Source organism: Rhinichthys klamathensis, unplaced genomic scaffold, assembly GCF_029890125.1.
Source record: "Rhinichthys klamathensis goyatoka isolate OS25496 unplaced genomic scaffold, OSU_Roscu_1.1 h1tg000150l_1, whole genome shotgun sequence".
NCBI classification, from domain to species: Eukaryota; Metazoa; Chordata; class Actinopteri; order Cypriniformes; family Leuciscidae; genus Rhinichthys; species Rhinichthys klamathensis.
Window position 1 is genome coordinate 1,954,238 of NW_026606685.1, and position 14,807 is coordinate 1,969,044.

The following is a 14,807-nucleotide window of genomic DNA, read 5'->3' on the forward strand; positions in this document are numbered from 1 at the left end:
ATGTATTTCAGAAATGTACATATACAAATCACACAGCTAAAAATGTATTAATTTAAACAATGTAATAATTTAAGGCAGAAACAATGAGCTCATTGAAGTAATGCTATATAGGAAATGTAGCATTGGTGCATGTTGATTCAGAATATCTAACATGTTTAAAGTGGTATGGAGTTTGTATACTTAAGAAATTAATTGAATCTCATTTGGGCCTATTTTAATTAGCTTGAAAGCATTTTCTTGTTAGCCGCTGGTCTTGGTCACCATTGTTACAAGGGAATTAAAAGTCCGGATTCTCAGAATAAGAGACCAGCGTGAAACGCTACGGTGTGATTGATGCGTTCATGTTAGCAGGGGTGACATTGACTATAATGTGACTAAAATAAATCACATTGTACCCTAACTCTCAAAATGATTAATTGATTTGAGTAGGGCAAACTTAAATTAAACAAATGAGTTCAATTAAATGAACTTTTATGAGTTTTTAAAACTTTCTTTTTCTTTTGAGTTCACAAAACTAAAACATTTGAAGAAATCTGAACGTTTCATTGTTTTGAGCTTTATGAACCTGTTTCTTTTCATTTAGACCAACTTAAATATAACTGAAACTGGGCTGGGATATCTATTTCCCAGCATGCTTTGCCATGGCGCTCGAAAGGAAGAGTGAATGCTAAAAATTAAATGTTGTAATATTTTTGTGCAAGATTAATGTTAAGTGTGAGGTTTAGTGTTTAATGCTTTGCTAATTAAGAAGAGTTTGTTATGTTGTACAGTAGTACAGTTTGTTAAATTTCGATATATTGCAGTATTCATTCAGCAATTGTTATGATATGCTAATGCTATCAATAGTATTACCAACAAGTTAGTATTTGTTGAATTAGCTAATTAAAGCTAGACAAGTTTCCTCTAATGAAAACTTTTAAGTTGAGATCATATGATGATTTTAAGTTAAATAAATGAATGAATGAATGAGCTTACTCGGATATTTCAAGTTAAGAGCAAATAAAATGTCTGAGTACAAAATAAAAATATGCAAGTTCTGCTTACTTTGAATTTCCTAACTTAAAAATATTGATGCAACTTATTACCTCTTAGTTTTGCCAACTGCAGGTTTACAGTGCACTGTAGGCATTAGAGAAAATCTTCTGTCTTGTTAAACGTGCTACATGTTAAGATTCATTCATCTTTCTGCCTTAAATATTTGTGAATATAAGTGAATTTTTCTGGCAAATGTTTCTCTTAGACTGAATGGAGTTCTCATTTAAGTGTCATTAAAATATCATTGTTTTGTCTTTTGTTTCTCCAATATTCAGTAAGAGTATTGCAATATAACGTGGATTGTATAGCTCAGATGATTTGGCCTTGGAAGAATCTAACCAGAAATATTTAAGATTTTTTTTTTCTCCAGATTTTGTTCTTCAGAGCAGAGAACAAATCATGACCACATTCACAAAACAAACATTGTGTTGTTGTCGAGTTGTTCATTGGCCTCCCGGTGGTAAAGGGCTGATTATGTCTGGTTTGGGTGTGATGGCCAGACTAGCATCCAAGCGTGCCGATTTGATTTCCATGGTCATTTTGAATGACGGGTCACATGTCCACCTCTTCTCCCATCATGTGTTCAGGTCTCACATTATTTAAACCACTGAAACGGCCAAAATGAATCACTGTACAAGATGCCACGGTTAACATGGAGTGCTGTCACACTGATGTACTTGTTCTTTTTTCACGACGCATGTGCCTGGAACGTGTCACAAAAATGCACGGGGGACACAAAAGCGTTCCTTGCGGAATTACAGAAAGAAACTCCAAGAAAATACGCTGTTTTGAGTAAGTAATAATGCCAGACTTTTAACTAAAGCATCATTTTTAAACCTCTTCTTGAATGTGGGTCATGTTTTCTGGTTGAGCTTTGCTTTTTTTTTTTACTCCCAGAATCATGAACGTAATTATTGACTGACTTTGACACATTTTTGTGCTCATGGCCTGTTATCAGACATTTTAATTTAACAATATTATTAATATTTGAAACGTTGTTTAGAATATTTTAGAGGTGTTTATATGTTAATTTTTTATTTTATGTATACTATTTTTATATCATTTCATATAAAATGTTAGTATTTTTTTAAAAATATATTTAATTTTTATTATATAAATATACATACATACAAACATACAGTACACACACACCCATATATATATATATACACACACCCATATATATATATTATGTATTGTATAGTATTTTCAATTTATATTATATTTATGATGTTAATTTTATTTTTGCATTATTATTATTATTTTATCCATTATTCTCTTTTCGTTATTTATTTATACTATTTTAAACATAAAATATTATAGAGCTATTTATTGTTCATGTTATGTATCCTATTTAATTTTTTTTTAATTATTATATTTATTTAAAATAAATCTGTTTATTTATCAATATTTTTTGAGACTATATAGTTGGTAGGTTGTTTTAGGTGGTTGCTAGGGCATTGCTATGCAGTTATTATTATATGTGATTATGATTATTATATCCATTATTTTTCATACATTATTGATTGATAGTATTTGAAACATTTAGTTGAGCTATTTATTTTTCATGTTATTTGTCTTATCAAATTTTTAAATGTATTATATTTATTTTAAAAAAAATCTCTTTATTTATCAATCTTTTCTTTTTTATTTTATCCATACGTTTTATATATATATATATTATAAACATAGCATGGTGTGATTGTTTTTCATTTCTTCTGTCCTGCTCCACTTGTTGTAGTGTATGATGCGTTTGGTAAGATAGGCAGTGATGTTGAGGGAGGGAACGTGAACAGACCTGGATCTCAGAGAGAGTGTCTGTCCGTGGAGGGCCCCGAGTTCAGGGGACAGTACTGCCAGGTGTTCCTCAAACAGGTACGGGTACACTCACACAAACAATATGTACACCTCACTCCACAAAAAAAAAAAAAAAATTATAATATTGCATATTTTTACAAGAAGTGTGTTATGTATCATGCTAGTGTGTGATACAAATATTGCAATGTGATTAAACAACCCGACATTGTCTGGAATGGAGATGAAAGAGTGAATGTTGGTGATACTTTTCTGTTGTGCAGGACAGGGTGGAGTACTTTGTAGGTGTTTGTGTTCCAGACTCTTGTACAGAATCAGACGTCCAGACGCTAGTGGTTTATGGTGAGTAAAATCATTGTGTCTGATGTACACAAAACAATTATCCCACCCTTAAAATGTTTTTTTTCAGTGCATTAGACAAACAGTAAACCATGTGTAATTTATTTGAAAGCAAGATACAAAAATTATAGATTCACCACGGTTCTTTATAATTTTTGTGTGGGGCATACAGTATGTACACCTGTCTACATTTGTGTGTTTGTTTCTGCAGAGGCATTTGAACAGAAACATATCTCTTTGCTTCCATCTGTGCCTTCAATCTTGATTTCGGATTCCACATTGGACATATTTATGACTCAATGCCTCAGTGATTCCCCCAATGCTGACCTGTCTGCTATAGTCTGCCTGTGAGTAACACACACACACACACACACACACACACACTCACTGTATACAACCAAATGTGCACAATGTGTGGGTTCAAGCTTAGAATGGGCACACTTGATTATGTTATTCCTAGTTTGCTCCTTTTACATAGTCATTTATTTATTTTACTTTTTAGAAGTAACTTTTTCATTTGACTTATGATACTTGCACATGTACGGAGCACCTAAAGGGAAAAAAACATTTTAAAACTTTTGCTTTTCCGCAAGAAACTTGGCATTCTCTTTTAAAAAAATGTGCGTTCCCCCAAAAACCTTTGCAAAGACTGCAAAACATTTGCGACACAATGCAAAAGCATTGATGCATTCCATTTCCTCCCATCTCATATTTGTTTCCACCACCATGTCTCTTTTCTGCACATGTGTCCCATACGCTAGAGTGTTGTGTCTGTGATTTCCAGGGCGTTGCTATGCAGCTGCTAAGGTATTTTAAGACTTGTTTTTAACGATTGCTAGGGTGTTCTGAGTGGTTGCTTGGAAGTTACTATGCAGTTTCTAAGGCATTTTGAGACTTTTATGCAGTTGCTAGGGTATTCCGGGCAGTTGTTAGGGCATTGCTATGAAGTTCCTAAGATGTTTGGAGACTTTATGCGGCTGCCTGGGTTTCATGGGTGGTTGCTAGGGCATTTCAATGCAGTTGCTAAGGTGTTTTGAGACTTTAGACATTTGCTAGGTTGTTCTGGGTGGTTGCTATGGCGTTGCTAGATGATAGGGTGTTCTGGGTGATTGTTATTGAATTGCTATGCAGAGACTTAGGTCTTTTGAGACTTGATGCGGTTGTAAGGTTGTTCTGGGTGGTTGCTAGGGCATAGCTATAGGTAGATGCTAGGTATTGTTGGTGATTGCTAGGCAATTGCTATGCAATTGTTAAGGTGTTTTGAGACTTTATATAGTTGTTCTGTGTGGTTGATGGGGTGTTGCTATGCAGTTGCTAAGGTGTTTTGAGAGTTCATGCGGTTGTTTGGTTGTTCTAGGTGTTTGATAGGGTGTTGGTCGTTTTGGGTGTTTGCTATGTTGTTGCTTGATAGATGCTAGGTTGTTCTGGGTGGTTCCTAGGGCATTGCTATGAAGTAGCTAAGGTGTTTTGATACTATACGGTTGCCAGGTTGTTATGGCTAGTTGCTTGGGCATTGCTAGGTAAATGCTAGGTTCCAGTTGGTTAGGTGTTTTTGAGACTATACAGTTGCTACGTTGATCTGGTGTTTGCTAGGGTGTTGCTAGGTAGATCATAGGGAATTCTGGGTGGTTACTAGGTACATTGCTATGCAGTTACTTAGGTGTTTTGAGACTTTTGATGCAGTTGTTTTGGGTGGTTGCCAGGCATGTTGTTCTGGGTGGATGCGAATGCAAATAAGGATGTTTTTCTTGGAGCAAAAACATCAACAAGTGTGTGAGAGTTTTTTTTTTTGTGTGTGTCTCAGGTTTGTTTGCTGTGCATTATTGGCACTTCCTCTCATAGCTTCCATCTATGTGGCGTTAATAAAAAGGAAGAGAATGAGAGAGGTGAGGCCAGCGGGAGGTTTTGCTCAAACCTCAAACACCAACCAATACGGAGCTGTCTTGACTAATGGCTCGGCCAATCAGAGTAAAGCATGCAGTGATGCCCCTGATGCCTCACAAACGAGGGATCAAAATGCAGAAAATGTACAGCAGGGCAAGTACACACACAAAGACAAACGGATACTCTTTTTAGCATTTATAGCAAGTGTGACTGTACCGATTTTACCCATTTTAATGGATTATTTTTTCACATTTCATGCATTATTTCCCCCTCCTCTATCCTCATATTTTCTTTTCTCAGTAGTGGTATCATGCCTTCAGGCGCTCTCTGTGCAGAACAGCAGTCAGGGGGTGCTCGCCATGGAAAGCTCTGGAAGCAGTTATTCCTCTCTGAATGGCATCCGTATCCTCAGTCTACTCTGGATCATCTCAGGCCACACCGTGCAGCTCAGTGCCTGGAGTAACCTGGGTGAGAGTGAGGGGGAGATATCCGTATCCATGCACTACTTTGACTATGAATTGAGAGAAAAGTGTTATTTGTGTCTTTCACCTGATTTCACTTGATTTGTTTCCATGTAGATAATGATAAGAGGTGGAAGGACATGGTAGAGAAGAACCCTTTGTATGTCTTGGCCTTCAGTGGGCCAGTGTATCTTGCGGTTGACTCTTTTCTGCTGCTGGGGTAAGACCATCTTAGCAATAGAGCGCAACAGTTGGGTTCCAGAAGTAAAAACTCCATTCATTTGATTTTTAATGATAACTTTTAAAGTGAGCTACAAGGTTGTTGATCGATGGTATTTGCTTCTGTTGAAGCCATTAGACTGCATTATATACTTTTTTGAAATTCCTATGGGAGAAATGAAAAATACTTCCGGAACCAACGCTACTGAAAAAATGGCCTGTTGAACTGGCTCATATGTCATATTAGACAAAAATATGAAACATTGTCAAGTGTCAAGTCTTAGCCAGGAGAAATTAAAGCAATCAGGATAAAAAGCAATCTATATTCATCACAGTACTATCATTCGCCTTCACCTGTTGGCTATTCATAAAAAAAATGGCTCTGTTTAAAATAAAGTGGCAGTCTTTAAAGACACTAATAATATGCTATTTTTAAGCCACATGACATTTAATATAATTTATCAGTATTTAAGTGTTTTTTAAGATTCATAAACTTTGTCTAACGTTTTATGGGGTCGTTTACACAACACCATTTTCAACTAAAAACGTTGTATGTGTTTTGGCCATTCATTTACACTACAATGGCGATTTGGGGGACTAAAAACACAAGCTTTGAAAATGGCTTTCACTTACAAAACGTACTAAATTATGCCTAATTACAAGCATCTAACCATAAACCAAACCCTATATAGAAAGTACATGTAGTTAATTAATATTACTCATTACTTATTTGTGTAATAAAGTGTAACCAAAACATTGTTTAACCATGTTGCATGACATAATCTCCAACTTAGAATAACTGGCTTATTAGTATTGACAGTGTGTTGTTTGTTTGGTTGTGTCAGTGGTCTACTGAGTGCCAAATCACTGCTAAACTCCATCCAGAGGTCAGATGACACTCTCAGCTTCAGTCTGGTGGCTCATTTCCTCTTCAAGCGGTTCAGGCGGTTAGTTTTATCTTCATAGCTTCCAGTCAAGACATATGTTAGTTCCACACCAATTTTTCCGGGTTGATTTTCTGATAATTATCTGCCTTTAGTATCTCATCTAATTCTTTCCAGGATTCAACCTCTTCACCTCTTCATCGTGTGCCTAAGCATTGGACTCTTCTCCGTCGTTCAGAGAGGGGTCTTCTGGTTCATAGCAGAGGATGAGGTCTTCAGCTGTAAGAAATACTGGTGGTCAAACCTGCTCCTCATCAACAACCTCTTCACCATCACAGACATTGTACGTCTGGGAACCTTTTGATTGATCTAATCACTTCACTTGTGTAATTGCAGAATATGGTTAAAAGTAAATGACATTATTGCAATAAAAAAATAACTTTTTTTTAAGTGTGCACCCTGGACGTGGTATCTCTCCATTGACTTCCAGTTCTATGCAACAACACCTTTTCTGATCTTCCTATACAGACTGTAAGTTCAGTCCTTTTGCCTGTATCATAAATACAGAATTTATTACCACACCACCCTTTATATCTCATGTTATACATGTGGGTGAATTTGATGAAAACACGTCGGGGTCATATTTAACCCTACATTTTTTTTTTTGTATCATTACAATAATCAAAAAATATATCTTTATTTTATTTTTAATAAATGGTGATTTTCACTAGATTCTAACAGAGTAAAGGCACTATAATAAAATAATAAAGTATAAAGTAATCTAATAAAAAAATAAAAAATTAAAAGCTTACAGCAAAAAGTAGTTGCAAATTATTGTACATTTTTCCCCACATACACTATCGTTCAATGGCTCGGGGACATTACGATTTTTATTTTTATGTTTCAGAAATAAGTCTCATATGCTCACCTATGCTGCATTTATTTGGTCAAATATACAGTAAAACTGTAATATTGTTCAATATTACTACAATTACAAATAACTCTTTTCTATTTTTAAATATTTCAAAATGTTATTTATTCCTGTGATGCAAAGCTGAATTGTCAGCATCATTACTCCAGTCTTCAGTCACATGATACTTCAGAAATCATTCTAATATTCTAATATCGGTACTCATAAAACATTTCTTATTATCAGTGTTTAAATAGTTGTGCAATTTGAGAATGAGAGTAAAGAGAATGCAGTGCAAAAAAAAATGGCTTTGTTTCTTTAAACAAACCATGATTTCTCATTTCTTTCTTTGGGGTAAAATATGAAATGTTCTCGACAGGTTTTGTGAGATTCACCCATGTAAAGGCTGCCAGTTGTTTCCAGGTCATAATCAACACCTCTTGCTTATTTACAGAAACAAAAGTGTGCTTGTCGTTGTGTCGTCGGTTCTCCTAATGCTCTCCAGTGTAACAGGAGCCCTGATCACCGGTTTCCTGCAACTCCCTGTGCACCAGCCAACCACACTGTAAGATAACTTTTATTTTATTGCATCATTAAGAAAACACTCCCAATGAGACGAAATCACACAGGGAAAGCGGGCATTTCTAAAACACTGATTATGGCCTCTAGCTGGTGCCAATGCAATACAGAGTCAGTTTTAATACCAAGAGTCTGATTTTTGTTCCCTTAAGGGATAGTTCACCCACAAATTTCCCAATTACTCTCCCTCATGTCTATCAAACCCGTAAGACTTTCATCTTCGAAACACAAATGCAGATATTTTAAATAAAATCTGAGAGATTTCTGTTCCTCCATTGACCGCCTATGCAACTACCACTTTGACGCTTCAAAAAGTTCATGAAGAGATCGTAAAACTAATCCATATGAATTGAGTGGTTATTCCAAATTTTCTGAAGAGACTGCATCAATTTATAAGATGAACAGATTGAATTTAGTCTTTTATTCACATATAAAGATTGATCAGCAAACATAAACAGAAGCTTAACAACCTACTTGACACACGAGAATGAACCTCATTGGTTCTTTCTGAAACTGAAGCGTGATGCGTAACGCAAGAATGAACCTCATTGCTTCTTTCACGTCAAGCGAACATGCTTGAGCCTCTGTTTACCACAACTGATGTGTTCGTTGATGAATGTTTATGTAAAAAAAAGCCTAAATGCAATCTGTTCATCATATAAAGCGATCGTGCCTCTTCAGAAAATTTAGACAAAACCGCTCGATTCATATGGATTAGTTTTACGATCTCTTCATGAACTTTTGAAGCACCAAAGTGGTAGTTGCGTAGCCTCGTGAGACCATCCTGATCTCGCGAGCTTTCAAGGTTTCACTCGCAGATCAGTCTGGATACTTTCCGTTAAAGAAAATTTGGGAGCAGTTCACCAAACGAACGTCCAATCAGCGTTGGCTTTGAGGCGGGTTGAGGTGTGACGCAACGAGAAGCGCGACAGTTCAGTCTAAACAACATGTCGGCTTCAGCGGATGAAACTAGCATCAGCGTGGCTATCGAGCAAGTTTTATCGGAATTACAGAGTATTTCTTCACTGAAAGAAGAGCAAAACACTGCTCTGGAGGCTTTTCTCAGAGGAAAAGATACGCTCTGTTAGTACGTCATATGCTTCGTTGATCTGATTGGTTGATTTGGCCCGTCTATCACCAACATAGGCCAATCAGCTAACCAGTATTTTCGCCCCTTACCAAAACTACTTCAACGGAAGGTTTCCAGATGGATATGCGGAGCAAATCCATCTGGCGGAGTCAGGTTAGTAGTTGCGTAGCCTGTCAATGGAGGGACAAAAATCTCTTAGATTTCATTAAAATATCTTAATTTGTGTTCCGAACATGAACAAAAGTCTTACGGGTTCGGAACGATATTTTCAGGTGAACTACTGTTTTAAATTGCTATTTAAATGTAATTCATTGATATTCTGTATTGGGTGACTTGTTTTCAGGGCCTACGAAAGCTATTTTCAGTATTACTACAACAAACCCTACACAAGATATGGACCATATCTGCTGGGCATTCTTGCTGGAATATACATGACAACCAAGAAAGAGACACTTATAAAACAACAGGCAATGTGTTTAACACTTTTTACTTAGTCACAGTATTCGTTTTTACATCAAAAATGAGTTTTCAGTCACATAATAAATCTTTTTTGTTATGTGACAGTGGCAGGTAGTCGTGGGTTGGCTCTGCTCCCTGTCAATCATGGCCGTGTTGGTGGGATTGGCCTATGTGCTGAGAGACGTCCCGCCCTATCCGTCCCTTCCCCATGCTGTTTATCAGGGGACGCACCGATCACTCTGGGCCCTGGCTCTGGTCTGGATCATCCTGGCCTGTGAGGAAGGACACGGGGGTAACAAAAAGAGCTTTGAAAACTCAAATTGTAGTAAAAAATTTGAATTAAAGGGGTAATGAACTGGCTTTTAAAAACAATGTATATTGTTGTCTGAGGTCGCTTGGTTTTTACATTCAAAAACATCAAAATGAATAAGGGGGGGGGGGGGGGGGGGGCGCTAACCCTAACCCTAACCCTTTATTGGGCTAACAAGGACGTTTTCAGTTCTGAAACCTACAGGATATTCTTATAATATGATGACCTAGATGTCAAAAGCTCAAGGAAAATTTGATTTCTCAGTTCATCACCCCTTTAAGGCATAACGTAGTCAGCTAATCATTGTTGCAAAAAAGCAAACCATAACAGGAGTGGATTTGCATCACCCTAGGGAGTTTATTTCTGTGGTAAAGAGTATCTGATAGTACATCTTACCCATCATTACATGGCTGCTACTAAATAAATGAACATTAACATTGATTTGAATTTAAATATTTAGTAAGAAGAAAGAGACTACATAGCGATATGAGGCATGAAACCAGCTGTGTAATAATAACAAATCATTTTAATAAGCACCTTTCAACCATAATTAATTAACTGCCAGCCAAATAAAAATGCATGTAAGTGGTGTCTGTTAAAACATACCTAAATATTTCTCTCTCTGTGCGCAGGGTTTGTGGATAAAATCCTGTCTTTAGGCCTGTGGGCTCCCCTGTCTAACATCAGCTTTGCCTGTTATCTGATCCACCCCATTATTATTATACTGTACAATGGCAAACAAGAGACAACCATGCACTACACAGACTTCAACTTTGTAAGTATTCTCTTCAAATAAATGCAAATGAGAACATGCAGGACAGTTAATAATAAAATCTTGATGTTAATATATAGGCCTATATATATATATATATATATATATATATATACATTGTTCATGTTAATGTAGTTAACTAATGTTAACAAATAAAACCTTATAGTAAAGTGTTACATTTTTTTAAAGGTGCTCTATGTAGCTTTTCTTCTAAAATGAATCCTTTTTTTATTGCCTGTGTGTGAAGGGGTTGTAATCACACATTACAATGATCCACTTGTCGGGTTTTGCTATTACCTCTGAAGGCCAATATTCATATTTATATGTGAAGTGCTGGGTCGGATTTACCGCGTAATCCATCGGATGTGACGTGCATGCGCGCTCCCGAGTCTCTCTCCTTATATACAGTCTATGCGACGGCACTTCAGCTAATGACATGGAGTCTGATAACACCCCAAAACGACCTGCCTCCAGCACAACACAGACTCCAACATAAACTCCACAAAAATATAAAAAACTCAGGACGAAAACACGGATCAACATCGGCAGAGCTTTTGAATTAGTAAACTCAAATGAAATAGCAAGGTAAACTACATGAGACATGAAATGAATACAAAAGACTGTTCCAGGATAACAAAAAGTAGGTGCTTTAGGATGTAACTTTTATTTTATGTACTAGATCTAACGTTACTGTCTAACATTACTCATCCCACTTCTATCATATTGTTTATAATACACATTTCCAGACACGTTCAGTACAGTGATGTTACTTCCTACTGTCTTTACTGTTACACTGACATTGTTCAGTCTAGTTCACCGTTTTCGTTATCATATTATACATTCACCTATGTTGACATTGCTGATTGTGAAAGATACACGAATAGTTAGTGAAATGCCTTATGCTAGATAACACCACAAATGTAACGTTATCATGGTACGAGCATGGAGCATTAGTTCAACGTCAAGCTGATAAAAGTAGCCTATTATTGTAACGTTGCAGTGGGAGTTTACATGAGTTTCCAGCATGTTGTGTGATGCTTTCGCTGTTGCGTTGAAAGTCTCCGTGTGGCCGGTAGTGAATACTCGCTCTTGAGATCGAGCACGCACACGCACACGAGCACGAGCCCTCTTGTTGCAATCTGAAACATCACCGCTAGAGGCCGCTAAAAAATACATAGAGCACCTTTAAAGGGTGGCTGTTAAACACCGGTGGCTGTTAAATTAACTGCACCAAAGCCCACCTACGGAAAGCCTTGGCACTTCCTATTAGCCCCATTGTGTATCATCTTGGTTGCAGTTACATTAGAATTCCACTGGAGGTGATCGCGGGCGAGTGCAGAATGAATGGGAGTCTATGGGGCTAGACGGCTAAATGTATCTCTTTCTCCTGCTTGTCGTTGAATCAACATATATTTTATTGTTGATTCCGCAAGTTCAATATAGATTATAGGCCAAAAGTCGAATGAACGAGTACTTATGTCCTTTCGATTTCTCACAGGTTAGGCCGTTGTTGGCCGGAACACGCTAGCATTCTGCTATTATGTGACGTCATCACATTTTTGAACGGGTTTTTAGAACAGATAAGTGAGCTGAGTGTATTATCTTAGCCCTCCCTTTTGAATGCAACTTTCAAATTACGTGACAAAAAATTACATCCTGAGAAAAGTGGATTTCTGGGGGTGAAACCCCATAGACTCCCATTCATTCTGCACTCACCTGCGAGCGCCCCCGCATGGAAAGAGACGTGTTACTGCAGCCAGTCCAGTAACCGGAAGTAACCAGACAGTGCCAATTCTCTTCAATTAGACATTCTCTGACTGCACCCAGCAACTTATTGCTTGTGCTCGCGCTCATGCACACACTCCATAGTGACGTGAGCAAGTCTTGGCCAAAACAGTGACTGAACGCGATTCACCGGCATCATTTCGACAGATGAGCTTAATGAAAATTACACTGTTATGATAGTTTCCTTTTTATTTTCCCATGCAAACCGTCCCGAGTCCGTCACATAAAAATCAGTCTACAGCCTTTCATTGACAACCTAGGAAGTCGGGGAAGGTCTTGTGTTTTTATGTTTCAGTACAAGTTCAGTACTGTTCCCACATTGGCAATAAAAAAGCCAATAATAGCCAACATGAAAATTCTTACATAAAGCCCCTTTAATGTTTTTGAAAGATGTCTCTTCTGCTCACCAAGGCTGGATTTATGTGATCAAAAATACAGTCAAAACAGTAATATTGTGAAATATCATTACAATTTAAAATAACCGCTTTCTCTTTTAAAATGCAATTTATTCCTGTGATGGCAAAGCTGAATTTTCAGCATCATTACTTCTGACTGCAGTGTCTCATGATCCTTCAGAAATCATTTTAGTATGCTGATTTGCTGCTCCATAAACTTTTTTTTATTATTATTACCCATGTTGAAAACGGTTGTTCTGCTTGATGTTTTAATGGAAAAAATTCTTCAGGATTCTTTGATGAATAGAAAGTTAAAAAGAAATTGGTTTGGAATGGAAATCTTTTACAGCACTGTAGGCTAAATTACTTTACTGTCACCTTTGATAAAGTCAAATCATGGTGAACTGTTCATTCTCTTTCCGGATGCCATTTTTAATTAGCATTTTGTCTTCTTTTCTCTTGTTTTCTGTCCTCAGTTCTACCTGTTTCTGGGTCACCTGCTGTTGACAGTCTCTATAGGTTACATGTTAACTGTGCTCATTGAAAAGCCGTATCTCTTCCTGTCGAAACGATAAGTCCTGCTTCATTCACTCAAAACTGGAAGGTGAAGAGAAGATTTACATATATTTAAGAGAAAAGAGAAGATTTATTACAGTATATTTATTCATTTATCACCCTTGTACCTCATTTCATTCTGTGAAAGCTGTAGATTACTGTTTATGAATAGTGTTATAGAGCTTTGGTGTTGTTATTTGAATGCATATAATAAATTATAGCCTATATTGATGTACAGAATGAATAGAATTGAAAAGTTCAATGTTATAGTGTATGTTGTCATATAGTGACAATGCTAGTTTTTTTTATAATGTAAGACTCACAGAGTAAACATTTACTGTGATGGTACTATGGTATAATGATGACATCAGATAGTATCAGCATTAAATATTACAACAGCCCTTTTTTGAGGTACTTTTTTGTATGCATTATGCAGGAAATGTCTTCTCTGCATAATGGAATGAAGTCATGCATGATATGAACAGATCTCATGTATAAAATGAGCTTATGTCATGCATGACAAACAGGAGTATACCTCAAGTGTGAGCAACTCAAGACAGTAAAACTCTGACCAGACGTCAGCATCTGAAGTGCAGTTTAGGTGACCAGTGACCACATCTTAATAGCAGGAAGTGAAAGATGATTCATTTAACAATCCAACATTGTAAATAAAAAAAATCAGCCCATTAGTCACTTTAGAAAAGAAGGCTTGCAGGACAAAATACTGCATAGCATGCTGCTACCCACCTGAGTGCCTGCTGTAATCTGGTAAGCCACAACATCTGAATCATACAGTATGAAGACAATCAACATCAAGTGGTCAATCAACTCTTCAAGAGGCCAATTACTGTAGCTATTTGACAATTTAGAAATTACAGAACTACTTTAAAGTTCAAGTTCAAACTCAAATTAACCTATTGCAATAACCTTACCTTAACACGAGCTACGTACTGCACAGTATAGCCTACTACACTATGTAGCCTACTGCATAATACAATTTTTTTTTTAAAGGAAGTCAAGAAGTAAACCTCAATTCACTGAAAACATCAGTTTTAATCTAATTAATATTTCCAAAATTGTGTGTTAACTTAAAACGTTTAAAAAATGTGCAGGTCTGATAAAGCAGTCAGATGCATTGCATTGTGGAATACAGTATTTCAGTTAGTATGCTCTTTTTTTTTTTACTATGCGCTGTTTGTTGTATACTCATTTTGTCAAATGCACCCAGGTGTTCTATGTGTACAGAAAATTCACACTGTCCACAGTATGCATATGCTGTAGCTGTACACTATATAAAGTAGCCTATACTATGTAG

The 14,807-nt window shown here is 36.7% G+C and overlaps 1 protein-coding gene across 1 annotated transcript; it reads left to right on the top strand.

Moving 5' to 3' along the window:
- The first annotated feature begins 1,656 nt into the window (after positions 1 to 1,656).
- Positions 1,657 to 13,719, top strand: oacyl (O-acyltransferase like). Its single transcript, XM_056258317.1, has 15 exons — positions 1,657 to 1,827; positions 2,777 to 2,910; positions 3,114 to 3,192; positions 3,401 to 3,536; positions 4,994 to 5,227; positions 5,363 to 5,541; positions 5,652 to 5,754; positions 6,599 to 6,700; positions 6,815 to 6,980; positions 7,089 to 7,166; positions 8,000 to 8,112; positions 9,560 to 9,683; positions 9,781 to 9,967; positions 10,618 to 10,760; positions 13,414 to 13,719. The coding sequence occupies exons 1-15, from the start codon at positions 1,674 to 1,676 to the stop codon at positions 13,510 to 13,512; spliced, it is 2,031 nt and encodes a 676-aa protein (XP_056114292.1). The 5' UTR covers positions 1,657 to 1,673; the 3' UTR covers positions 13,513 to 13,719.
- The last annotated feature ends 1,088 nt before the right edge of the window (positions 13,720 to 14,807 follow it).

Bases quoted from the DNA above. Each gene is read 5' to 3' on its own strand.
- oacyl (XM_056258317.1), top strand. From the start codon at position 1,674: ATGCCACGGTTAACATGGAGTGCTGTCACACTGATGTACTTGTTCTTT. The intron at 6,981-7,088 runs GTACGTCTGGGA...CTTTTTTTTAAG, and splicing joins TCTTCACCATCACAGACATT to TGTGCACCCTGGACGTGGTA. The intron at 8,113-9,559 runs GTAAGATAACTT...ACTTGTTTTCAG, and splicing joins GTGCACCAGCCAACCACACT to GGCCTACGAAAGCTATTTTC.